At 41.2% G+C, this 25,845-nt stretch overlaps 2 protein-coding genes across 3 annotated transcripts in view; both read left to right on the top strand.

Moving 5' to 3' along the window:
- Window positions 1–710: 710 nt before the first annotated feature.
- Window positions 711–11,042, top strand: rab12 (RAB12, member RAS oncogene family). Its single transcript, XM_030752603.1, has 6 exons — window positions 711–942; window positions 1,935–1,995; window positions 5,799–5,937; window positions 6,725–6,814; window positions 7,226–7,330; window positions 8,416–11,042. Exons 1-6 carry the CDS (start codon window positions 711–713, stop codon window positions 8,521–8,523), a joined length of 735 nt encoding a protein of 244 aa, XP_030608463.1. The 3' UTR covers window positions 8,524–11,042.
- Window positions 11,043–11,411: 369 nt separating this feature from the next.
- Window positions 11,412–25,845, top strand: part of mtcl1 (microtubule crosslinking factor 1) — a 79,561-nt gene continuing 65,127 nt past the window's right edge. For both annotated transcript variants that reach the window (XM_030751508.1, XM_030751507.1), the window contains exons 1-3: window positions 11,412–12,730; window positions 16,523–16,747; window positions 17,472–17,630. In XM_030751508.1, the coding sequence (XP_030607368.1) occupies window positions 11,879–12,730; window positions 16,523–16,747; window positions 17,472–17,630 (1,236 nt within the window). In that variant the 5' untranslated portion in view covers window positions 11,412–11,878. The remainder of the gene's footprint in view (window positions 12,731–16,522; window positions 16,748–17,471; window positions 17,631–25,845) is intronic.

Here is a 25,845-nt window from a genome sequence, read left to right as displayed (position 1 = left end):
ATTCAGCAAACTGCCAAAATGTCTGATTTTATAGACGTGCTCACAGTTGCTGATGATCAGTTAATCAAGTGTATTTGATTAGCAGCACCAGGCAGCTACTTTCCCTCTTCATTTCTTTGAGAGAAGGAAGGGTGTATTTAGTTTTTCACATGCCGCTTCTGCATTTTGACCTAGTTTTTGTTAAATATGCATGGTATAATATGACTGGTTTTGTAATTCTTCTGAGTCTGTTTGTACATAGTTCTATGATCTGCTAAGGACCAGATTATTTTTATTATGTCCTGAAATCTTATAATTGAAAGAGGGTGTGCTGTCTTTTAACCATGACTGTAACTCATGATGATGTTTCTTGTAATATCCTGGCTGCAGACCTGGTGGTGTCTTTATATACAAACCTAATATTGGGTGTCTAGTTTTAATTAAAACACTGAAAAAACGAAAATAACACATACAAGCCGTACCTAACAGATTTAAATGTTTCTGTTTATAATTTAAAAAAATATACAGAAACGATAGGCACCGGAAGCGGAAATGACATCACGGTGGCCCCGGTCGCTAATGGCTGAACAACAACAACTGTCGGCGGCTGACAAACTTTCCCAAACTTCATCAGAGATAAAAGAAAGTTACAGATACCGACTTGTCTCGGTTGTATAATCGGTTAGGCTTATTTGTATGTTTGTCTTAGAGTCACAAATGTGGGATTACTGATGGATCCGAGGTATGACATTCCGCGGAGGGCCGCCGCCGGCGGTGGCGGCGGGGGCTCCGCGAATTCGTCCCCCGCTTTGGGGGCTCAGTCACGCCGCAGGAAGATGCCTCCCAGACCCGCTGATTTCAAACTTCAGATCATTATAATTGGCTCTCGCGGTGTTGGTAAAACAAGTCTCATGGAGAGATTTACCGACGACACTTTCTGCGAAGCTTGCAAGTCGACCGTAGGTGAGGACAGGAGGCATTTATGGATTTTGTTTTTTTTGACAACTTTTCATTTAACCCGCTACAGTTTGTAGCAGGGCTCCGGCTATATACTGATGAAAATTCGCTTAACTATAATGTGGTGGGCGCAGTGAGCATAGTGCCTCTCAGTTTACTTTGCAGTATGACTAAACTTTATTTCTTATGCTAGCTGTAACTGGCTACGTGTTTTGGTAATAGTATCTTAACCAGTTTGACATGAGGTAACCACAGCTTTTCTTTTCGCTTTAAACACAAAAGCTGGGGTTTATTAAACTTTTTAACGTGTCCATGTCCAGCTTAAAGGGCGACAAATGAATAATTACACTTAATTGCTTAAATATAATATTTGTAAAATATTAACGCTATTATAGGTCTGAATAACTTCATTTATGTACGCCTGTTTTGTTTATGTTAACCAGGGAGAAGTCTTATCCAGTCGAGTGCCACCTTTTTTCATTTCTCATATTTTTACACAAACAACTAACACACTGGATATTTCTACATAAAAACACAGTTTAATTGTCTGATTATTTGACCATTGGCGTGTCGCAGTGCCTTGTGACAAATTGCCAGTCGTGTTTGCAGATTAAAAATACACACGAGATCTGTTTATACGTGGAGGTCGGTAAACAGTCCTGTGACCAGTCCGGCAGCCAGCCATAGTGTCCAGTCCCAAAATAGTCTAACAGAAGCAGCTGCTATTGCAGAGCTATATTTTGTACCCTGTAATTCGTGTGACAGCTCATAAGTTGTGTGAGTTGTGTCACTAATAACATGCTCTGTTGTTAAGATATCACAGAGGGAATAGTTGAAAACAGACAGGCTGCGTGATGCAGTGTGACTTGTATTGTTTTATTTTTGCCTCAGTCAGTGTTCTAAATCTATTAAATCACCAAAATAAGCCCACATAAAGGCAAAGCAATACAGGAAGTGCTGATATTTACATGTGCTCACATTTTTCGGTTCCCTTATAGGAGTTGACTTCAAAATCAAGACAGTTGAGCTGAGAGGGAAGAAGATTAGACTACAGATATGGTGAGTGACCAGGCAGGAGTTTGCAGTTTCTTTGCTCTTCTGCCTGCTGCATGCCCAGTGTCTCTCTGTTTGTCCTATCACAGTGTAGGCTTCTCTAACAAAAGCTGCTGTTTGGCTTATTGGGTGTATGCCATCTGTTTTTTGTTTGTTTTTTTGCACGTTTCTTCACGTTAACATGTTTTTATACAAACTCCCAGTGGCTCCAGTGGGAATCTTAGTATTAAATCATGTCATATATCATGTTAACAGAACATGATCATTACTCACCATGTTGTCTAAAATTGCCAGTTGCTTGTTTATATCAGAGACTGCTGCTGTTCATCACCAGCTTTTACTGATACCTTGAATATCTGCTGGTGCTGATGTGCTCTTTTCCCGTAACAACTAAGTAGTTATTATGAAATTTGTCTGAATGCCTTTTACTTAACTTGTTCATCTAAAAACATCATTCTCACATGTACACATGAGCTATGATTTTATTCAGTCATGGCTCCGTGGAGCTGTATGTGATGTTCAAATATCTGAATCAGTCAAATCTAACCTAGGACAACTGAAAGACCATGTGAGAATAAAGCAGGAAATTGTCTGGTGAATCCACAGCACCTGGGTATCATTTATTGAACCCTTCTGCATGCTCTATTCATGCACCATCCATCCATCCCTCTTTTAACAGCTTGTTGGGTTCACGTGGCTGGAACCTGTCCCAGCTGTCACAGGGCGAGGAGCAGGGTACACTCTGGACAGGTCATGATTCTGTCAACAAATCCAAATGGAGGATAAATCCAGTAGTGAGAATCGTCTCGTTTCGTTTTGATTCAGTTCTGATTTAGTTATGTAGCACCAATTAACAATAGTAGTCCAGCAGAACATTTGTGCACCTGTTGCTATCTGATAATGCACCCCTCATTGTTACGTTACATTTACCTTTTTCCCTCCTAATTTACATTACTGACTTACATTTTAAGGTATGTTTAAATGGTACATGATTTTAATCATATTGCTACATTATTTATATTATTTTTCATCCAGTCTCATACCCATTCCCGCATCTAATTAAAGTTTTATATTATAGTTGTATGGTTACAAATAAAACCAAAGCATCCATCCATCCATCCATTTTCTTCTGCTTATCTGGGGCCGGGTCGTGGGGGCAGCAGGCTAAGCAGAGAAGCCCAGACTTCCCTCTCCCCAGCCACCTCCACCAGCTCATCCGGAAGGACCCCTATGCATTCCCAGGCCAGCTGAGAGATATAATCTCTCCAGCATGCCCTGGGTCTACCCTGGGGCCTCCTCCCGGTAGGACATGCCTGAAACACCTCACCCAAGAGGTGCCCAGGAGGCATCCTAGTCAGATGCCCAAGCCACCTCAACTGGCTCCTTTCGATGTGGAGGAGCAGCGGTCCTACTTTGAGCCCCTCCTGAATGGCTGCACTCCTCACCCTATCTCTAAGGGAGAGGCCAGCCACCCTTCGGAGGAAGCTCAGTTTTGCCGCTTGTATTTGCGATCTTATTCTTTCCGTCACTACCCGAAGCTTGTGACCATAGGTGAGTGTAGGGACGTAGATCGACAGCGCTCAGCTCCTTCTTCACCACGACAGACCGGTGCAGCGTCCGCATCACTGCAGACACAGCCCAGCTCCGTCTGTTGATCTCCCATTCCCTTTTCCCATCACTTGTGAACAAGACCCAGAGATACTTAAACTCCTCCACTTGGGGCAGCAACTTGTCCCTGAGCCAGAGTGAGCATTCCACTGCTTTCCGGCTGAGAACCATGGCCTCAGACTTAGAGGTGCTGATTCTCATGCCAGCCACTTCACACTCGGCAGTGAACCTTTCCACTGCAAGCTGGAGGCCACCACCCGATAAAGCCAACAGGACTGCATGATCCGCAAAGAGAAGAGAGATTCTGAGGCCCCCAAGGCGGAAGCTTTCCGCCACTTGGCTACGCCTAGAAATTCTGTCCATAAAAATTATCAACAGAATCGCTGACAAAGGGCAGCCTTGGCGAAGTCCAACACCCACAGGAAACAAGTCCAACTTATTGCTGGCTATGCGGACCAAGCTCTTGCTGGCTTCATCTACCCCAATCTATCCCGATGGTTTATCAACTTGATCAGTTAAGCTATGAGTACGTTCACAAGGAAGAAGCAATGTTGGCTTCATATGACCAATCACAAACATGGAGAGTGCTACTACTGGTAATCAGGGCTCAAGCCAGCAGTTGATTTCCCGGTGCTGCGCTGCCAGTTTGCTACCAGAATTGATTGCTATCGCCGCAGTTAGCATCCGGGTGCCGCTATTAGCACTAGCAAGTGGTCATCAGATACCAAAAGGACCCCCACACGGTCGCCCGATACTCCACCAGGCTGTGAATTTTTTCTGGCTAGAATTCTGGTAATATTACAGTGTATTTTACAAAGAAGAATAAACTATGATATTAGGGGGGAAAATACCAGTTGAAAATAAAGTCAATAAATAAATACATGGCTGTTGTATTGCTATTAAAGCTCATAACAATAAAGGAAAAAAGAAAGCAAAAAGAGCAAGGACTAAAAGTGTCTGTAGGGATCTATGTGTATTCCAGAAGCTATAGATCCTCTTACTACCTCACTTAATAATAATATCCTCATCAGTTAGTGATACATATTTAACAATTTTAAATGTCAGTGAAGTTAACTTTAACCATACAGCAACTTTACAAATACATGGAGTGCTATTGCAGCTTAATAATCACATTGAATGGCCTCTTTTCTCTGTAACGTGGTGTTTGCTGTAGAAATCACAGCTGTGTGCAATGAAATCTTGAAACAGTCTTCTATTGTTGCTTAGTCAGTCAACTAGTGACAAGATGCTATTTGAATCTGTTATATTATTGCTGTCTTGTGACTTCAACTAGGCCCTAATTACATTTTGAAAACATTCAGTCCAGGATCAGCATCAGCTACAGTTAGACTTATTATATGCAAGGGTGTGACGATGCTTGGTTTAAATGTGAGAGCTCTATCTCTTGTTTCACAAACATATCTGTCTTGCTCCCATCACCACATCACATCCTTCACACATCTGCCTGTCCTCCACCTGTCACATTAGGAGTTTCACTGTGTGTTGTCTCTCATGTTGCACTGCTCACATCAAGCTCTGCCACTGCCGCGCCCAGCCTTACCTAACCCTGCCATTGTGCTGCTGTCTCTGTCTGCTCTTCTGCTCATAAGCCTGACTGTGACTCACGGGGGGAAAGGGAGAGACTAGCTGGCTGAAGGTACAGTAACACTGCACTGTGAGTGTAGCTCAAACTGCTCGTCATGCTGCCAGTCCAGACTCGGATGATCAGCTGAGTCTTGTGATAATTCAAATTGAATATAAAACTGAAGAGTTACCTTCCAAAATGCAGTACAGTTGTTTTTGAAGCATACATATAGTATATATACATGTTTAATAACTCATAATAGCTGATATTGGTACAGTTGAAATTTTTACTGCATCTGATCTTCTTTCAGAGTCTGTAAGTCACATTTTGGAACAAAGCTCTTCAGTGGTGTCTTTTTCGGTTTTGCCTAATACCAGATGATGATTTGAATACCAGATTTAGCCCACTCAAAGAGTGATTCGGTGTTTTGAAATAATAGTGTCTACTATTTGAAGAAAAGTTCTTGCACTAATTTATGATGTAAATTTATAGTCTCTCAAAAAAGGCATTCACTTATTAATCATCTTTAATTAATGGAAAACACTCAGACAATCAAAAAACTATGTTCTCACACAACTGACTTTTTATTATGTGTGACTAAATGTTTCTCTTTCAGGGATACTGCAGGCCAGGAGAGGTTCAACAGCATCACGTCAGCCTACTACAGAGGAGCCAAGGGAATTGTGCTTGTGTATGATATCACAAAACAAGAGACCTTTGATGACCTTCCCAAGTGGATGAAAATGATAGACAAGGTAAAAAATTGACAGCCCGGTGGAGGATTGGGCGACCAGGTTGGGGTCAGGAATTTTTTTTTTTCTTTTTGGATTATAATTTCAACCTTTTCTCTCATAAAATGAAGCACAAATGTAAATTTTCCACTTAGCCTGTCATATCCCAGTTCTGCCCTTTTGTATAAAGGGGACCCATTCCAATTCCATATCTTTTTTGGATTCTTTTAAAATTCGGTTCAATTTTAGTTATATAATAATCTCAAGGCACTATGTAATGTAAGGTAAAGACCCTACAACAATATAGAGAAAAAAAAACCAGTAGTAGTAGAAGTAGCTTTTTGCTGCCACCTCAGTTCATCTTGCACATATGCTGACCTCATAATTTGAAACTATGTTTAATATGAGGGCTGTAAGAATGCATATATATGAGCGAAAATAAGGAAGTGCATAAGAGGATCTCTTTAAACTTCACTGGCAGTCGTTTGAAGATTTTTTTTTTTGTGTATGCTTGTGTGTTGCTCTCTTTTAATTGGTGGAACACTTGCATAATTTCTTTGTTTACATCAGCTTATTGCTGCTCAGAAGCTGTAGCAAATAACCAAAAAGTCTACCAGATTTGTGCTGAATAATACTACAAATAGTTGAAAATCCCTATGTAGGAATATGTCATGTCATTTTACTGTGAATTTTCCCTCCTGTAATATGATACCACAAAGATTTAACTGCAGTAATCCGATGTGACTTTTGTGAGATGGTACCCTGGTGATTTCCTGACTTTGTGTCCACTCTGGTCTCTGTTTTGGGTCAGTATGCCTCAGAGGAAGCAGAGCTTCTGCTTGTCGGGAACAAGCTGGACTGTGAGACTGATCGCATCATCTCCAGGCAACAAGGAGAGAGGGTGGGTTCAACCCCCAAATCCTTCACAATCTTATTGCTGCACCACACTTCAGTTTCATAAATTTGAATAGATCTAAGCATCTAAAAGAAGGTAAAGTAGAACAAACAGTAGATGCACTGATAGCAAGAAGAAAAAAACTGTTTAACAGGTAAACAGATACTTGATGCTAAAAACTGAATTACTTTTAATTGTAATACATTAGTGGATCAAATTTGATAATGGACTTTGCTGTTGACATTAACATCACAGCAGTATGCAAATCTAAAACTTGTAGAGAAGTTTCCATCAAGTGTGTACTTGTGTTTGGAGTTTTGTTCAATCTCGTTTCTGCTCCTGAGGATTGAGTTTGAGTTTTCATGCTGATCCTAATCCTAAACCCTTTTTTTTTTTTTACTCCACTTTGTTTTACAGTTTGCCTCTCGAATAAGTGGAATGCGCTTCTGCGAAGCTAGTGCAAAGGATAATTTTAATGTGGATGAAATCTTCCTGAAACTTGTGGATGACATTCTTAGCAAGGTTGGTGTGTCATAATTCCCAGGATTTTCTTCTGTAAAATATACATTTGTTATGCTTTTGATTCTAAGTGAATTGCAATAACATATTGAACACATTTAATATATTACCCATATAGATGACTGACTTGATAGATGACATCATCACATTGGTTTAATTGTACCTCAGCTTTTGCATTTATACTCAAATTATATCTACTCTAAGATCACAGTTATGCTTTAATCACGCAAAAAGATTACACAGAGTGTGGTTGGAGCCAAAGTGCATGAAACAAACGCGTCCAAAATTGATTTATTCTGAACCAAATGGACTGTTTTCACATAAGAACTCCAGACAGTGTCCCTAAAATCACATATAGGAGTCATCACACATGACGTCCACTCCAATTCACCAGTCTGTTATCTGTGCTGTTATCATTATTGGTGCAACTGGGCATCATGTAGACTTTTTACTGGACAATGGGCGGCTAAAAAAAAGTTCTGATCTGACTACACTGGATATTTATGTTCTCAGTTTTATGCGATATGTGTGATATTTTCCACTTCCGTAAGTATGAGGGAATCTGCTTGGGTCCAAATTATATAATCGTCTCAAGGCTCCGTGCAGACGTCTGCGTGCCTGCCAGTTTGCTTGTTTGTTTTTTTTGACCTCACATACTCTGCTGCAGAGATGTTACAAAGCGCCAAATACACATTTGCATATTAGGTGTGTCTGCAACAGAGCATAATTCCAGCTTGAGTCTGTACTGGCATGCGTTGAAGTGACTTGTGTGGAAAAGCACCCTTCACTTAGTGACATTATTACATTATTACATTACATTTAAGTTAACTGGAAGATTTATTTAAAAGCCTTACTTCCATTCTTCTTCTTTTCCTTTCAGGATTCTTATTTTTATAGTTTTTCTTTCAGAACACTTCTAACTTACTCGTCTCATATAGTCACAGGAAAATTATCACAGAATTCTGGCTCTTTTCCATCGTATTTCTTTTGTCTGGATAAGTGGAAGAAAATGGATGGCTAGATGGACGGGTTTTGCTTGTTGCACTCTGTTGGTGGCTGCTGATGTGACTTTTTTTCTGATCCAACAGATGCCTCTGGAAGTTCCCAACAAGGAGCTTTCCAACAGTGTCCTGTCTCTGCAGCCTGAACCGGAAGTGCCACCGGAGTTGCCCCCTCCTCGCATGCGCTGTTGCTGAGATTCAGAGTGGTTTCCCACCCTATCTATACACACACGCATACATACATACACACACGCACACAGCTCACACATGCAGAATACCAATCTGGCCGGCAGGGGGCAGCACACAGCAGCATTTTGGAATCGTCGGCTGCTGCTGAAAAGCGTGGACTCTCTTTAAACAACCAGTGTTATCTTCCCCTGATTATTCTCCTGTTTTGTAACTGTACACTATGACCTGCACCACACTAACACTTAGGCCTGAAGAATCACCCACTTCCTTCCACCTTTCTGTCAACACTTGACCCAGACTACCTCATTGCTCAGATGGTTAGGCTAGCTGTGCCCAGCAGGTGCCTTCCAAGTAGAGTCCTCTGGTAGCAGTTGCACTTTTTTTTTTTTTTTTTTTGAGGAGGGCGATTACTGAGGGCCTTACAGCTTGTTTGCTTCTGGTTGTCTTTTGTCATCACACCAAGTTTAACATTGTCTGAGTTGGGTCTGTTATCTGCATTTTCTAGCTCACAGAAAAGGGATGGCAGCATCTCACAGCTCCCCTGCTTAGTTTAAACTCCCAATCTGCAGGTACATAGTTTTAGTGTAGTTTTGTGTGCTTATTAAAATGTATGGTTTCAGAATGACACAAAGTAAACAAAAGCACATGGTGTAAATATAGTGTGTTGCTGTAATGACTGGACATGGTGCAGATGGTTGTGGCCAGCAGTGGGGGGCTGTGTCGTGGTGATATCATATCAGCTTATATTGCTTTGCCTTAATAGTATTAAAGTGGCTGGAACAGCTCCTTTCAAATGTGTATAAATTGTAATTTTTGCACTACAATCCATTTTTCCTAGTTAAGCTGACATGCAGAAATGGAAAGTACATGGCATATAGTTTAGCACTAATAAAGATCGATCTCGCCGCAGCAGTGGCCACTCTGAACTCTTCCATGGCCAATGGGGATGCAAGGACAGATGGGTAATGTAGTCTTTGTACAAGGGAATTCTCCCTGTGTGTGTGGCCGGTATATCAGAGAAGAAAGTGCACTGGCATATGTGGTTCAGCCCTTGTTTTGTTACTAATATTTGTGTTTTGTTTTTCCTTTGAATTCAGATACAGGTTAGCAACAAATGCGTGTGTGTCCCTTTTGGAGGGAAAAGCGCAGGAAGGTTTGGTTAGTATTTGAATGACTCAGGAAACTTTGGTCGGTTCCTATCTGTGCATTCTGTTGTACTAGCGGCTTGATTGGCTTTGAGTTCTTTAACAAAATAAATGTAATGCTTAAAGTTGACATTTGTGGGGGGTTTTTGTTTTTGTTTGCTCCTTTTTGATTTGGATTTGGCAGTTTATGGACCAGTATGTGGATAACCTGTTACTTCCACATTTTCAGAAATATTATATAGTGCATGTAATGTAAGACCTCCTGCGTAAAATTAAATCCTTTAAAAGGGGACCTATTATGCTCATTTTCACATTTGTATTCTTGGACTCTACTAGAATGAATTTGCATGATTCACAGTTCAAAATAATCCTTATTTATCTTATACTGGGCTTCCCTGAAAACCCTTAGCAGATGCAACCTGTCTGAAACAAGTCATTTGGGCTACCGTACCCCTCCCTTTAAGATTTCTAGATTTCTTCTGATTGGCGGTCCCTCACAAACAGAAGACTTGAACAGCAGGAGGGTGAAGTAATTCTCAAAAATGAGATACTACAGATCTGGGGTCTGGATATGAAAGGGAATATTCATAGCAGTCTGAAGCCTGAACTTTGACTCTCATTTAAACTTTGGCCAGGTTTGATATAGCACCATGTATCACCGCATTGTGATATATATAACAAGAAAAGCATAATAGGTCCGCCTGATTTCTTCTCTTTGTTTTTAAATGAATCCGATACTGGCAATGTAGCGCTGTGTTTGTGTTTTGTTAGATGTGGCAGTAAAAGCTCGAGTCTGAGGTTGAGGAAAGGATGAGGAAAACTATTCAAATGACCTGATTTTAAATTTTTTTTTTTTTATATTAAACGCGAGCTTTTGCGGGAATGAAATGGCACATTGTGTATTCTAACAAATGAAGACGTTCATCAAAAAACAGATGATGAAATGGGATGCCTTTGCTAATGAAACTCTCTTTCATCAAAGCACATCTTGCAATAAGATCATCAGCCAGCAAAATGACCTCTGAATACAAATTATCTGAAAATCTGGGGATTTATCACAACATGAGCCGTGAGGATTTCTTCTCTTGTTTGGGAGGAAAGTTTTCATTTGTCCCCCTCCTTTGACTTCCAGCATTTGGCACTAACCCTGTGATCTTTGTTTTAATAGCCCAAGCCTTACTTTACTACTCAGTGTTTAAAATATACATTAAAAATGCTTTTATTTGAAATGTGTATCCTTTAAGATGGAAGACTGTACTTTGTATTAAACCTGTTTTTTGAAAAGTTTTGGCATGTTTAAAGCAGATTTGTGGTATTTATAACTTGTGGCATTCTTGAACTAATGAAATTGAATTAAAGATGTCTATATTTATTACCAGATTATGGTCTTGATTTATTTTACGTTGTTTTCTTTTAAATTTTATTTTGGATTTGTAGACTTCCAAGTGTCTTCCAAGATATTCCAAAAAGTGATGTTTTACTTAATATTGGGGATTATATATGTGGAGAATTATTGATTTGAGGAGGAGAGTATTTGCTCCTCCTGAGCGCGTCTTTGCACCTAGTGTGAAGATGTTCAATAAGCCAATACTGTGCGTGCCATTAGGACATGCGCACCAGAGCGTGTCAGACCTGGTCCCGCCTGGTCCCAGAGAAAACAAGGGGTGTGCTCGGGTGCTTGTGAAGCACCAGCGGCGCATGCGCCCATGAGAAAATCACGGGCGTCGTGCCTCGCCGCAGCGATTGCAGATTTTTGATGTCAGATTGGAAGGAGTGAGAAGGGGTGAGAGACACCGGGGTCTAACGCACTCAGTCCGATGAAAGACAGGAGTGGAAAACCGGTCTGTGGAAGAAGAGAAGAGGCTGATGAGACTCCGACTGACTCCCTTCTTTCTAACTTGAGTCTTACAAGCCCTGTCTGCAGATGCAACCTGTCTGTCATCCCATCCGTCCCAGTAATCCCTTTTTTATTGCAGCGTTTCCTCCAAAGGGGGCCACAGGCAGAGGGGACTACAATGACAACCTGGTGAATACACTCAGGATGGAGTAAAATAAAAACACACAGCGCAACGCAGGATGCGCATCCCCAACCCGACGAAGCAGAAGAAGGTAGAGAAACCTGGCTGTTTTTCTGGTGTTGCATGTCAGAGATTTTCCGCGGCGCTGTGGATTGATCGTTTCCTTCATCACCCTCCTGCTGCCGGTGTTGGTGTATAATGGAGAGCTCCAATGGCTCTGGCAGCGACACCAAACCGCAGAACCACCAGTTGGAGAAGAAGAGACTGAACCGAGCGCCTTCACCGGCCAGACCTTTCCTGAAAGACGTGCACTCCCGCTCCCCCAAACCACCTGCCATCGTACCAAAATCCCCCAAACTAAGCAAGCAGCAGCAGTCTGCCACAGTGCCCTTAGCCCACCTGAACCGCAGCTCCAGACGCAACCCAGCCGGAGCGAAGGAGAAACCAGCCACGGCAAAAAGTAACACCAAGTCTGCCGTCGCGAAAAAGCCCGCAAAGGTGCCACAGCATGGAGCAGCTGAGCCCAAAGCCGCCAGCATCAAGCCGGACAGCACCAGCAGTCCGGTCCTCGCCAAAGGCAAGAAGGGAAAACTAGCTTCGGGGTCCCCGGGCCCTCTCAGCCATGGATCTCCGATCCGGGTACCGACCGGAGCGCCTCTCGGCCGAGTCAGCCAGACCGACAGCAGCTCAGATCTGTCAGACTGCCCGTCCGAGCCGCTGTCGGATGAGCAGAGGCTGGCACCAGCCGCTAGTAGCGACGCCGAGTCCGGTACCGGCTCCAGTGACCGGGATCAGCTGGGAGCCGATAATCCTCTGCGGGGAGAAGCGGCCGGAGCCACAGCTGCTACTCCGCTGCGCACAACCGAGGCTTCCGCCGCCAAGGGAAGTATGTCTCAGGCTCAGCTCGCTCCGGGCTCGCACGGAGAGAAACACAAGCAGGAGAAACCCTCCACAAGCGCACAATTCAAACTGCCAAGCGCCAAGCATGTAACCGAGGAGGATCTGCTGCGGGAAATTGAGGACTTGAGATCAGAAAACGACTACCTCAAGGTATGATAGTTTGATTTCAACAAGAAATTTCACCGATAAATCTCTGGTCTTCCTGGATTTAAAAAGCAGCAGATTTTGTGCACGTTTCATCCAGAGCAGCTGTCCAATCAAAACCCGTCCCGTCACAGGACATTGTCAGGTTCTTTTTAAGTCTCCTTGAACTTCCACCTTCCAACTTCCACCACATTTACAGGATGCTTTCACTAATTGAAAGCATCCCCTCTCTGTCCACTCTCCATCCATCGTGTCTTTTTTTTTTTTTACGCTTCCTGGGATTCCCCGCTGATTCGACCTTTATCAATGGGATTATATTGATAGAGGTTTCTTCCTTGTATGCCCTTTAAATTTGTAGGCTTTTCATACTGTTGCTGTCAAGTCACCAAAGTCTGTTTTGACAGAAAGTCTCAACATCTATTTTCCACTCTGCTCCATTTGGGACACAGATAATTACATCTGTGTGCATAATGATGTGAAGAGGTTGCAATCAGATGCAATGCAGACCTCATTTTTCCTATTTCTTAACTTTTTGAAGTTGTGCACATAACGTAAGTTAATGGGAACATGTACAAACCCCAGATTGATTAAAGAAACACACACAAGCTTTTAAGAGGGTATGCATTCATAATGCTTTGAACCGCACTCGTAAACCACTGTTTGCAAATTCAGTGATCTTTTTTATATGCAGGATCCCCCTCCCCCTCTTTAAGTAGGTTATCCACATAATTTGGGGAGGGGAGGCAAACAGCTAATGCGCCATACAATCTTGCAGCTTTATTTATTTATTTTTTTTTTAATGTTTATTTGCATGTTACTGATGAGAGTATTATTTCAAACTTGATCACGCATGTCTGTGTCTCTCTCTGGCTCAGTGGAGACACAAGAGAGTTAATCAGCTTTACTGGCTCTCGCTGTAATGGCTTTATCCCACTGGACTTGATAACAGTCAGATGTCCCATGTGTGTGGGGTTCAAACACCCTCCTGCCTGGCTGTCAGCCTGCCAGCTGGGTCTCTGAGGGCCTTTAGGACCTTTAGGACCCCCCCCCCCCCCCCCCCATGGCCCAAAAATATATGGGAGCTCCCATCTCTGCCGCATCTTATGCTCATGGAAAAAAATTTTTAATGCATTTATTTTTCTTGGGAATCTCTTAGTTTTATTATGTCTGATAGTTCAGGTGTTTTACTTGGGGTGGAAGGAGACAGGGGAGATGGGGAGTGATATCTGATCAAAGTTATGTGTATATACAGTATGTGGATATGTGACTACACTACATTGCTACCAAAAAACAGATTTTTTTTTTTTTTTTAGAGCTGCAGTAAAAAACTGTTAATAACCAGCAAATTAATCAGTAACTATTTTGATTGTTGTTTTTTGGGTCTATTGTTCAAGCATAAATGCGCCAGTTTGTTTTTTCTACCCTGTTTCATATTATTTGATTTTGGAAAGATAAAAATTCTTCATTTTGACCTTTATGTGACCTTTTTTAATCAAAGATAATCATCAAACAATTCTATTATGAAAATAATAGTTGCAACCTCATAGATTATTATTATTTAATTATCTGATGTTATCTGGTCAAAAAAAGATTCTTACCCCCCCCATAAGTGCATAAAAATGTAATTTTATATAGTATAAAAATCAAGAAAAGCAGCAAATCCTCTAACTTGGGAAGCTGAAACAAAGAAATGTCTTTCAGGAAAGGTTCGATTCCACTTCCCTCTGTGGAATCCCTCTCTCTGTGTGGAGTTTGCATGTTCTTCCCATGCTTGCGTGGGTTTTCTCCGGGTACTCCGGTTTCCTCCCACATTCCAAAGACATACACTTACTGGGGTTAGGTTAATTTGCTACTCTAAATTGCCCATAGGTGTGAATGAGAGTGTGAAAGGTTGCTTGTCTCTCTGTGTTAGCCCTCCGACAGGCTGGCGACCTGTACAGGGTGTACCCTGCCTCTCGCCCCATGACAGCTGGGATAGGCTCCAGCCCCCCCCCCCCCCCCCCCCCCGCCCCCCCTTCCCCCCCGCCCCCCCAACCCTGAACAGGATAAGCGGAAGCGAATGGATGGATGGATGGATGGAGGTTACTATAATTTAAAATCCAAATTTTGCTGTTTGAATGGTCTGTCAATCAAGGAAACAGTTGTCTTGTTGTTTCAGTTGCACTGGCTTTTAAAAGGTTAGATTAGCTGAAATTATATATTAATTACTGATCGTTTATTGATCATAAGATTTACTGGCTGTCTATTTCTTTGCATGCTAATCTTTAGGTACATTATATTGATTTTCTGGATTTTTGATTTGAGAAAACATGCTAAAAAGGATGTTAGTCATTTTCCACATATGTCTGCAGTTTCCTGAACTAAGCAGTGAATCGATAAACTGATCGAATAATGGGCAGATAAATAGATAATAAAAACAATCTGTTGCAGGTATTCACTGCAATCAGAACAAAAATCATTCAGCTCTCTTAAAACAGTTGCTAATGAAAAAAAAAAAACATCCTTCAAAGAGAGGACTAAGTAGCGGTGGTGACCCAGCATAAACATCAGCGATTATATACCTGCTTCCAGGATGCTGCTCTGCCTCTGACTCTTTTAACCTGATCATCGATTGGCTTGACCCTGTGCGAGGTCATTAGCTGCTTCCTCCAGGGCCCTCCTCATATAACAATGGACTGTGTGCTTTCCCGAACCAAATGAGGATGGATTTAGTTTTCATTAATTGACACGCTCTTCCCTCCCTCTCTTTTTTTCTGTGCCCAGTTGTCTTTTCATCTAATGCCAGTTAAGTCCTAGGAGTATCCGTCTCAGGGGAAATCTACAGAGCAAACCGATTTGTCAGGATGGGAGGCAAACAGATACCTCACTGGTCACCAGACCAACTACTGTAGTAACTCAGCACTGCAGATAAATCTGCCTTTTTTTCCAGACTGTGATGTTATGTTGACAGGAGGTGGAGAATGTGAATGCATTCAATCCAAAGATAAGATGCTTAGAACCAACTAGTAATGTTACATCATCAGCTCTAACAGTACCTGCATTACTGGAACTCATGTAATCATGTAAAAGTATTAGTATAATCTACAACAGTATATTGCGGCATACTGTATCTCTTTTCTCATATGTTTGTATCACAAACCATTACAGATTGAATGTGCAGTACTAAAATAAGTGCTTAGGAAAGCTATAAAACTTCTTCTTGTTGTAGCGTAATTAGAAAATCAACAATTTCCATTTTCATCAGCTGCTTTGTCAAGTGGTCCACTCACTGATCTTTTTATTACTCCAAATCTGTGGTCAACAGAAAAATATGCAAAATGATTTTTTTGTGATTGCGATTTGATTATTGTGTTGTGTTGTGTCCTTACAATAAGCTGCGGACAAGTATGCTAACACTGGAAGATATTGTGGGCATCACAGCGGTGCAGAGATTAGCACAGTTTTCCTCACAGCATGATGCTCCTGGGTTCATTCATACACACCTTTTGGCTGAAGAGAAGAATGCCATCGTTTTCCATTATAATTAAGTAAAGGCAAGTGTCTTTGCAGCAGATGTCACCAAAACTGTCTGGATAGAAATTAGATTTGGGGTTGAACTGTCCCTTTAACAAGGTTAATGTTTTTATAATTTAGGTTTTACATGCGTTGCAGGACCAGGTCATACTAAAAGCCAACTGCACATTGGTGCAAACAACCTATAAATATAAAAAATAAATACCTTTTATATCAGCATCATTATTGACTTTTGTAATTAAACCGTGTTAACAGTTGGCCTCTGTTTTCCTCTGTCTCTCTCAGGATGAAGTGGACGAGCTGCGGGCTGAGATGGAGGAGGTGCGAGACAGCTATCTGGAGGAGGAGGTCTACCAGGTACAGGAGCTGCGGAGGGAACTGGACCGCTCCAACAAAAACTGCCGAATTCTACAATACCGCCTGCGAAAGGCAGAGCAGAAGAGCCTACGGGTCGCTCAGACCGGCCACGTGGACGGCGAGCTGCTGCGTAGTCTGGAGCAGGATCTTAAGGTCTGCGAATTTGTCTGTATATTTCTCAGTGATGGCACAGAACTGTTATTACTCAAAACTTTTACACTGACCTTCTGTCATGCCAAATTATTCAGATATAACGTTGCTGTTACGATAAATTCCTTAAATCAAAACATTTTTATCTTTAAGATAATAAAAACAGCATCTGTTCAGCGGAGAAACATTGCGACTCAAAGCCAGTGGTTCTTTAACTTTTTTCTGGAAACTGAAAAAAAGTTTCAGCCCCATGCTCCACATTTTTTTATCAATCAATAGCAATAATAGACAAATAAACACTATCTTATCTTAATCTTATCTTAATCTTAATAAAAAAAAAGAGTCTGTGTTTAATTTTACAAAGGTGAGGAAACAATATTTCTTACCTTGGTTTCACTTCTTCATTTTCACTGCCTTCATCCCAGAGTTTGAGATTCACCACTCTAAATAACTAACTGATTCCAAGAAGTCCTAGTGGAAATGGAAATAATTAAATGATTGATAGTTTTCATAAGACTGATTTAAGAGAGAAACTAATAATTATTGTCATTATCAGCTAATCTGTCAATTTAATCGTAGTACTAATAAAGGATGTTCTTCCCATAGGACAGCAAATTATATGATAAAACAGCGTGGATGTTTTCAGATGTAAGTCACTAGATGAGCACCTAAGTTAGCATATCAACACATGCATTTTGCTTGAACCTTTTGGACCGTGTGACCTCAGGTGGCCAAAGATGTGTCGGTACGTTTGCACAACGAGCTGGAGATCGTGGAGGACAAACGCAGCAGAGCCGAGGACGAGAACGAGCTGCTCAGACAAAAGATCATCGAGGTGGAGATTGCCAAACAGGCCCTGACCAACGAGCTGGAGAGGACCAAAGAGGTCAGACAATAGTAATGCTGAGATGCTGGATGTTAAGATGGTGTTATTTTTTTTTTTTCAGGCCACTGCTTTGTGTACACACAGGACACAAAATCACTAAAATAATTTGACCTTTATCAAAGCACACCCAGCTACCCAGTACAGCAGTGAAAATGCCAATGATGATGTGAATTTAGTTTGTGACTTTGCCTATAAATATGTGTTTCCACATATGGACAAGGGGAAATCTTGATTAGTGTGATTCTACTTCAGATAAATGGTAATCGCCGACCTGATCAGCAGGGTCACTGCAGCGAAATTGTTTTGTCGAAACTGCAGCGGCCTTTTCAAAACAGTTGCCTCATGCAGGGCTGGCAATCTGATCCACTTGGGTTTGGTTGCTTGTCATTTTTGATCTTCCTTTCTTAAGACTGTGTGAATGCATTACTTTCACTGTGCTTCTCGAAAACACCTAAAGGCCAAACCACCTCTCCCACTCACAGCTCAGGTGTGTGAAGAAGTCATTTCCCATAAATATGTGTTAGGGAAAAGGTTTAACAACTTCTTATAGCCAGCATTTTTTTTGTTGTTGTTGTTCATTCCTTCGCATCAGTTCAGCTAATCAAAACAAGATCTCTGTTTCTTGTAGTTTAGTAATTTTGACCTTGATGCTGTTTCTCACTAGACGTATTTGCGTGTAATATACAGTTACATCCCGAGAAGTAGCTCATTAAAAAAATGACATGTCATGTAAGGTTTTTTTTTTCCAGTTTTTAAGAACAGGCTTTGACTTTTGGAACTGTATTTCCTATCATACGTCAGGTGAAATAAACAAAAGGTATGAGGTAGCTACGAAGTCAGAGAGGAATTTACAGTTCACACCTGAGTCCTGTTTTTCTAGTTTAGTGGTTTACACTGTTGTGAATCTGCATCGCGGAATGTCATGCTTCTTTAGGTACACGGAGCACTCATTTGCTCTTTAGCTACAGTGCACGCGCACTTCCAATTTACTATTGTTTCTTTAAAATCTTTAATCTGTGCTTTTTGCTGCTGTATCAATATAATTTAGGCTTCCATATGACCATTTCCCTCAGTGGAGCAGTATTTGCTTTGGTATGTTTGAAGTAAGGCCTTCTCACAGGTAATAAGATGAACAGAAGCTATTCTAAGTGCTGCTCAACTTCAGCTGCTTAGACTAATCGATTCTGACAACAGGGGGTAACATGCCGTCTGTCAACAAAGAAAAAGTAGGCTAATACCAGAGCAGCCAGTCTGGAGATGTGGCTTTCTTTGGCAGCTGGATGACACCGTTTCTCTTTTCCTGTCTTTATGTTTTATGTGCGCTGCTCAGGATGCTTTGATTTTAAGCTCATGCCACATTGTCTCCATAAGACTTTGCATGCTTCTGTGTGCTCTTCAGAAAGGTCTACTACTGGTTCAGACTCTATATTCTGAAGACGTTTCTGACCTTAACTGTCAGTGCCTGCAGCACTGCTGTTTTCAAAGACGGCTTATCAGCAACTGACCAAGAGGCAAAATTCTTGTCTCCTCTGGATGCGCCAATGCAGCAAATGCAACTCTTGTTGTTGCTGTAATACTGATGACATTACAAGAGAAAGTTATTGGGCAACAGTAAAACTGAGGTGAGAGGATGTCGCACGTGAGGAGTTTTTTAATTTTTCAGATCACTGTAATGCCGGGCGTGCTGAATTGAAGCCCACATTGTGCTATGTTACTGTTGCTGAGTGCAGTTTTATGCAGCTCACTTCGCCGATGCTTGGTGGTGGTATAATGATGCATACTTGTGTGAGCATAAGATGACACAGACTGTCTTGTTCACAGAGGAGGAGTGGAGGGAGTAGTAAGTGGAAAGGCTGAGACAGCGGCTGCTCCAAGTTGTTATTTTTATTTTTTTGGGTTTTCCCCCAGAGGTTTGTCCCAGAAAAACACAAATTGTCTATGGCTTTTTCGTAACGCAGCCCCCCAAATGTGTTCAAATATGGATTCCACATTTCTTTGTCCATGGACCTGCTTAAAAAGTCTTTGATTCCTGTGAAATTCAAAGTGCAGAGATGATAACCATTTCAGGAAATGATAAGAATGTTTAAAAAGCATTTATTTAGTGATCAGTTTAATAACTAAATCTAAGAAACTGCCCTTTGTTCGCAGAGTTTCTCGGCGTCACAGAGATAAAATCAGTCATGGATGAGAAAGGAGGAACACCCTTACTGATAAGAATGTAGCTCAACTGGATTGAGGACTTCTTCATTTCCCCTTCATTACACCTTGTAAACCATGACCAAGGTGTAGAGTGATGCAATTAAAAAAAAAAAGAAGAAGCACAAAATCCAACACTGCTTCAATTTTTAGTCTAGTTTTTATAAACCCCACAGAGACAGCCCTGTTTGTTTTCTCTTTGGAGTTCCTTTATACTGAAGTTGAGTGCTAACATACATTTTGAATACAAACAAGCTCCACTGCAGTGGCAGACAGTTCATGGCCAAAGCACCTTAACCTTGACTCCTCAAATAAAATCATCCACATGATAATTTTATAATAATATAATAATATGTATATAATCAATAATAAAGTCTTTATAATAATATTAATATTTAATCTAATAATAATAATAATTGTGTAGGATTTGAATCATTATAAACTCAGCAATAACATACCAAAGTCTTTTTTTTCTTGAGGGAAACCAGGACATTACATCAAAGAGATGGTAAAATATAAGGATGTAATTTCAAAAGAGATATAGAACTAGAAAATTTCATTTCATAGGGGCGGTTGTGGCTCAGGAGGTAGAGGTATGACTTCTACTAATCGGAAAGTCGACGGTTCAGTCACTGGCTCCTCTAACCTGCATGTCAAAGTGTCCTTGGGCAAAAAACTAAGCCCCAAGTTGGCTCCAATGCATCTATCAGAGTGTGAATGTGTGAGCGTGTGTGTGAGGATACAAGCTCTATATAAGCACAGTCCATTTATCGTTTACTTTGGTGTATTCAAGTATTTAGGAAAATAGTAGTTGCTGGGATACTCTGAAAACACCACAGTCACACAACAGTACAAATGAACTAACCGATCGTGGTAACAGTAAACTCATTTGTTCCTGTACCTGACTGCAGTGCGCCTACATGTGGCTTTATACAGCTTTTTCTTAAATTCTGCTCCTCGTTAAGACGCTACAAACTTCATGTTTGTACCAAAATATCAACAGACCGTCAGGAATCTCTCTCAGTAGGGAAACAATAAAATCACAATATTCTGTGTATAAAATGACATGTTAAACTAACTGCTTAACTGTTTCCTTCATCACACCATCTGTGCACATGTAGCAGCTTAAAATCAACACGGCACGACAGATAAACATCAGCCACTGCTGTCAGTAGATGTTATCTTATTTGCCAATAATCATTCAGATATCAGACATATTTTATATCAATATTCCTTAATTAAAAACAATTTTTAAATTCTGTTGGAATTTTTTTACTACATTGCTAAAGGTCAGCTAATCTCTGATAGTCTGTGCATCTCTGCCCTTTAAAGTCCTCGTGTCCCCGTGGCCGTTCTTGGCTATTAGAGGCTGCGCAATGTGACTCTGGCCCAGAGATTGGCACCCCAGCGTGGATTAATCCAACAAGAAGGGCTGTTATAAAACAGCCTGGCGTGTTTCCGTACACTCAGATGGGAGGGGAGAGAAGAGAGAAAAAGACAGAGACAGAGAGGTAGGGGATGGCTGTAATCAGGCGCCCGTAGGCCACATGTGCGTGCACTATAACAACAGCTTACAGCCCTGATATCAAACAGTTTAGCAGAGGTGCTCGACAGGATCCTCCTCTCTTAAATCACGGTCTCATTGCTGGTCAGCACGAAGGCGAACAGTGTTCATTTAGGAGATTTTTCACTCCTCTGACATTTGAAGAAAGGCCCCCTGATATGTGTAATGAAATGGAACTAATGAAATGCCAACACGCAGAACACGAGCATCAGGTGATTTATTTGCAGTTGCCGGATTGCTGTGATAAACTCATCTTTCATTAAGGCCAAAGGATAATCCTTTGTGTGGTGCTCCCCCCCCCCTCAGTGACTACCAGGTATGTCGCATGTCATACTGAAACATTAACTTGGCATCAGATGTAATGAGAACAGAAATCAATAAAGTGTCAGTGGGGGATATGCTGGTAAGATGATGCTTCTTTTGGGGTAGGTAGATAGGATTTACACATGTGATTTGGCTCATGGTACGCAGCCATGCAGACAGTTTTATAGTTTCCTCTGATAAAGGAGCTCTAATGAAAACTGTTCACAGCAGTGTCTGTGGATGATCCATCGCCTTTAGAAACCTACATTGTTATTGAATTTGAGTGGTGGAATAAATATCTGAAAAAGAAGGTTACCGAAAAAAGTTAATGAGGCTTGTTATATTAATTTAGATTTAATAGGAGTCCCAGCGAAGCCCTAAAAAAAGGCAGAATATATCTGGAAACAAAAGTCTTGATGTTTTAAAATGGGCTTTTTTTGTCTGATCAACAGTCTAAATTAATTTCACACTGGCTGCAATTACATTCACATTGTTTTCCCAGTCTGATTGATTACTGCATTGGAGATTTTGGGTGAAATTATACCATTGTAAATGTTTAAAATTGATGAATATAAATATGACGTGTGTTTTAGAAGCTCTCTAAGTATAAACATCTATCATTATTCAGCAAAATATTTGCTGTTATTGTGTTACTCTTAATTTTTTATTAAAAACAAACTCTGCTGAAGATCAGTTGAGAGTGGAAACTGACATTTTTGGGAAGTGGAAAAGGGTATGTCCCCAAAAATATACTGGTCAAAAAAAATTAAAGGAACACTTTGAAAACACATCCTAACCCCACTAAGTGCATGTCTTTGGACTGTGAGAGGAAGCCAGAGTACTCAGAGAGAACCCACACAGACACAGGGAGAACACACAAACTCTACACAGAAAGGCGGTGGTGGATTCAAATCCAAGACCTTCTTGCTGTGAGGCAACAGCGCTAACCACCACGCCACCATGCTGCCCTTACATCAGATCTCAATGGGGGAAAAAATGCTGGATACTAAAATGGACTGGGCCACGTGTTAGGAATAAAAGGATGCCAATTTGTTTTATGGAAATGAAAATTATCAGCCTAGAGAGAGCTGAATTCAAAGACACCCTAAAAATCAAAGTGAAAAAAATGATGCAGCAGGGTAGTCCATTTGACCAAAATTTCATTGCAGCAACTCAAAACAGTACTCAGTACAGCCCCCATGTGCTTGTATGAATGCTTGATGTTGGGATGGACGGTGTCCTCCCAGATCTGGACCAGGGCATCAATGAGCTCCTGAACAGTCTAAGGTGCAACCCGGTGGCATCGGATGGACTGAAACGCAATGTCCCAGAGGTGTTCTGTTGGATTTAGGTGAGTGTGGGGCCCAGTCAGTGGTATCAATTCCTTCATCCTCCAGGAACTGCCTGCATGCTTTCACCACATGAGGCCAGGCATTGTCGTGCACCAGCATAGGGTCTGATAATGAGTGCTGTTGCCAAGCCTATAGAGGTCTGTGCGTCCCTCCATGGATATGCCTGTTCTGCCAATTGGGCTCCACGGTGCCAGGCAGTGAGCGGAGGGCCCAGTAGAGGATGTAGGGCCCTCAGACCACCCTCATGAAGTCTCTGTTTTTGATTGTTTGATCAGACATTCACACCAGTGTTCTGCTGGAAGTCATTTTGTAGCTCCAGCAGTGCTCATCCTGTTCCTCCTTGCACAAAGGAGCAGATACTGGTCCTGCTGAAGGGTTAAGGACCTTCTATGGCCCTGTCCAGTTCTCCTAGAGTATGCCTTCTGGCAATGGTACGTATTGAAGTGCCATCTTGGAGGAGTTGGACTACCTGTGCAACCTCTGTAGGGTTCAGGTAGTGACACTAGTGAAAAAACAGTCATAAAGGAGGAGGAGGGGAAAATGTCAGTGGCCTCTACTTGTAAAATTATTCCTCTTTTCAGGGTTGTTTCATTGTTGCCCTTCTAGTGCACCTGTTGTTAATTTTGTTAACACCAAAGAAGATGAAACTGATTAACAACCCCCTCTGTTACTTAACTGACCAGATCAATAGCCCAGAAGTTTAACTGACTTGATGCTACACTCTGATTAAAAAGTCTTCCTTTAATTTTTTTGAGCAGTGTATACATCAAAAGGAAGGGTATACGCAGGAGGATTGCAGCCAGAATATACTTGGGTTAAACTGCTTATATGACGCAGTTAAAGGTTGTGCTAAAAAGCTGATTTTTCTTCAAGTTCTGGATGCATAGATTCTTTGCCTGTGCTCATTAGCCAGTTCCAGTTTTATGCACTTTTTTTTTCTTTTCCATTTTGACCATTAACAAACTGCAACACAACTGGTGCAAGGAGCACCCCTGTGGGTTTTTAACTATAACATAGCCACAGTTGCTGGGTTCACTTGTGCATGTATCTAAAAATAAGGATTGAGGGTGTCTCCAAGAGAAGTTCCAACCTCTCAGTTTTTTGTTTCTGTGTTTTCCCCATTACAAAGATTTCAGAGGGAAATGTCTGCATTGTTAATAAGTCACGTCAACAATATCTGAGCGAGTCACCACAGACATCATTTGTTTCATGTCAGAGCTGCTGCATCGTACTCCCCTCTTATTCCTTCCTCAGTGGAAAAAGCACTGGCTTTGAAGAAGTATCTCCTGATCCTTCTGCTCTCATTACATCTTCTCACCTCTCTGTTTCCCATTTTCCTCCTATCCTCTTTTTTTTGCCGTGGTTCCCCTGTTGGAGGAGTGTAAAGGAATCTCATTGACCTAGTTAGTATCTTGTGTCTGACTCCACCAATAGGAAGGAGAACAGGCGTGAGGAGAGGAGCAGCGTAGGGACTCAAAATCTGCTGCAGTGACACACATCCATATAAAGCTTATCATCACGCAGCGGCTGTGCAGTTTGCTTGATGTGCAGAAATTCACCGTGGACATAAATGGAGACGAGAACGCCATTACTTGCAAACTGCTGCTGGTTTTTTAGGTGGCGACTACATCTGCAGCACTGATTTAACGAGAACAATATCGAAACAATACCATAAGGGCACGTCTGAAATCAAGGTTGTTCTTGATTCCTAGCTTCTTATTTTACAGCAGTAATGTGTATCATAAATATCTAAACTATGAAGTAGTAAATAATTTTAGAGGAAATGATATTGTTGCCCTGTAGACAAGCTATCGCAGACCCAGAGCAAGTAACGGAACCTCGACAACTGCATGAAACCCTGGAGTCATGTGTTACAAGCGCTGCCCTTTGAAGTTAAAACCCTTGAAAAATGGAATTTCTCCTCCATGTGGACATTTTCATTTATTTATTTATTTATTTTTCATGCATACCGATATACTGTATTTCTCCAGTGTTTTAATTTGCAGAAGTATCTAAAGCTGTCACTTTATAATCGGAAAACATCCTGAAGCATTCGCTGTACCAGCATCAAAGTGTGTCTGTAAATGTCTTCAGACACATCAAGGGACATTTGAAAGAATTTCAAAAGCACATTTGTCGCCATCTTAAACGCAATCTTCGGAAATCGTGAGGCTCTGTGGCATGTAGTTCACATTTAATTTGCATTTGAAGCACCTCCATATGTATCAAAGCTGCTAAAGTACTCCATCTAAACCATTGTTATGATATTTTATGATGAAATTTCACTAAATTTTTTCTTAGTTTTCATAGTGTTTTCAAAATGAAGTGTATATTTGCGAAAGTTGGCAGCTTGCCTGTGGGACAAAAACATTTCTCTTTGCAGCAGCGATGCCACGGCTAATGAAAGTTCAGAGATGCTTCCACCTTTTCAGGCGCCATCATCATGATGTTTATAGCTGAAAATAAAAAAAAGCCCTATTAAGGCAAGTCTAATCTTGCAGTTTTGCTTTGAGCTGATAAGTTAACCCTGGCCCAGTTGGCGGGGTTTTTTTTGGAGAATGAACATTTAATATGCTGCAGGATGATTAAATAAATGAATTGTAAAAAGAAAAAAAAATGAAAACAACAAGTCCCATTTAGTGTGAAGACAAGTCCAAAACAATGCTGCGGTGGAACAGAGACTTAGCGGAGATACAGGTGTGGTTGGTTAATACAGTTTTAAATATAATAAAACAGCTGAAAATGCAAATGATGCTTAAGCCTGCGTCCTGAAAAACATCATCTCATTGTCTCACAGTGT

The sequence above is a fragment of the Archocentrus centrarchus genome, chromosome 17, assembly GCF_007364275.1.
Source record: "Archocentrus centrarchus isolate MPI-CPG fArcCen1 chromosome 17, fArcCen1, whole genome shotgun sequence".
NCBI classification, from domain to species: Eukaryota; Metazoa; Chordata; class Actinopteri; order Cichliformes; family Cichlidae; genus Archocentrus; species Archocentrus centrarchus.
Note: the sequence above shows the minus strand (reverse complement) of the source record. Positions and strands in the feature narration are given on the sequence as shown.